The following is a 494-nucleotide window of genomic DNA, read 5'->3' on the forward strand; positions in this document are numbered from 1 at the left end:
CAGAAGGAAAAGCCGCACCGCGAAAGCCGGTTAAGTCTCCTCGTCGCCCACCGCCGTTTTCGGGCGAGGCCGTTTATAGCACAAACCATTTTCTAAATTCCTCCGGCTTAAATTACGCCGTTTATTTATCCAGCTTCGCCATTCGTAGAATAATCTCGCACCCTAAAGTAGTTACGTTTCTCTTCGCTGGTATGAAATGAACCTCTTAAGTATTTATTGCAAATCGTCTATGTTTTTGGAGTGAAAAGACAACCTCCGCTATCGTGCCCAGGCTCACCAGGGGTAGTAAAACTCGTACGTAGACCTGAAAATCCCTTCGCTCCACAGCCACTCGATGTAGGCTCATAGGGACCGTTTTACTCTACATCGACCGCGAGAATTTTTATAGTAATTCCTCGCGATTTTCGGGTAAGCGATTTCGCCTCTATTCGGTCCCCTCGATTCGGATTCCCGCAGGCTTTTAAAAAGCATTAGCATCTTCCCCTCCTCCCCCT

General features: G+C 47.8%; 1 protein-coding gene across 1 annotated transcript in view; it reads left to right on the forward strand.

Annotated features, from left to right (window-relative positions):
* The window catches only part of TBX20 (T-box 20), a 187882-nt gene that overhangs the window by 152373 nt on the left and 35015 nt on the right, over positions 1 to 494 (forward strand). Inside the window, exon 2 of the mRNA XM_009273498.2 lies at positions 328 to 408. Coding sequence (XP_009271773.1) covers positions 328 to 408 — 81 coding nt within the window. The remainder of the gene's footprint in view (positions 1 to 327; positions 409 to 494) is intronic.

The sequence above is a fragment of the Aptenodytes forsteri genome, unplaced genomic scaffold (assembly GCF_000699145.1).
Source record: "Aptenodytes forsteri isolate BGI_AS27 unplaced genomic scaffold, ASM69914v1 Scaffold270, whole genome shotgun sequence".
In the NCBI taxonomy this organism is placed as follows: Eukaryota; Metazoa; Chordata; class Aves; order Sphenisciformes; family Spheniscidae; genus Aptenodytes; species Aptenodytes forsteri.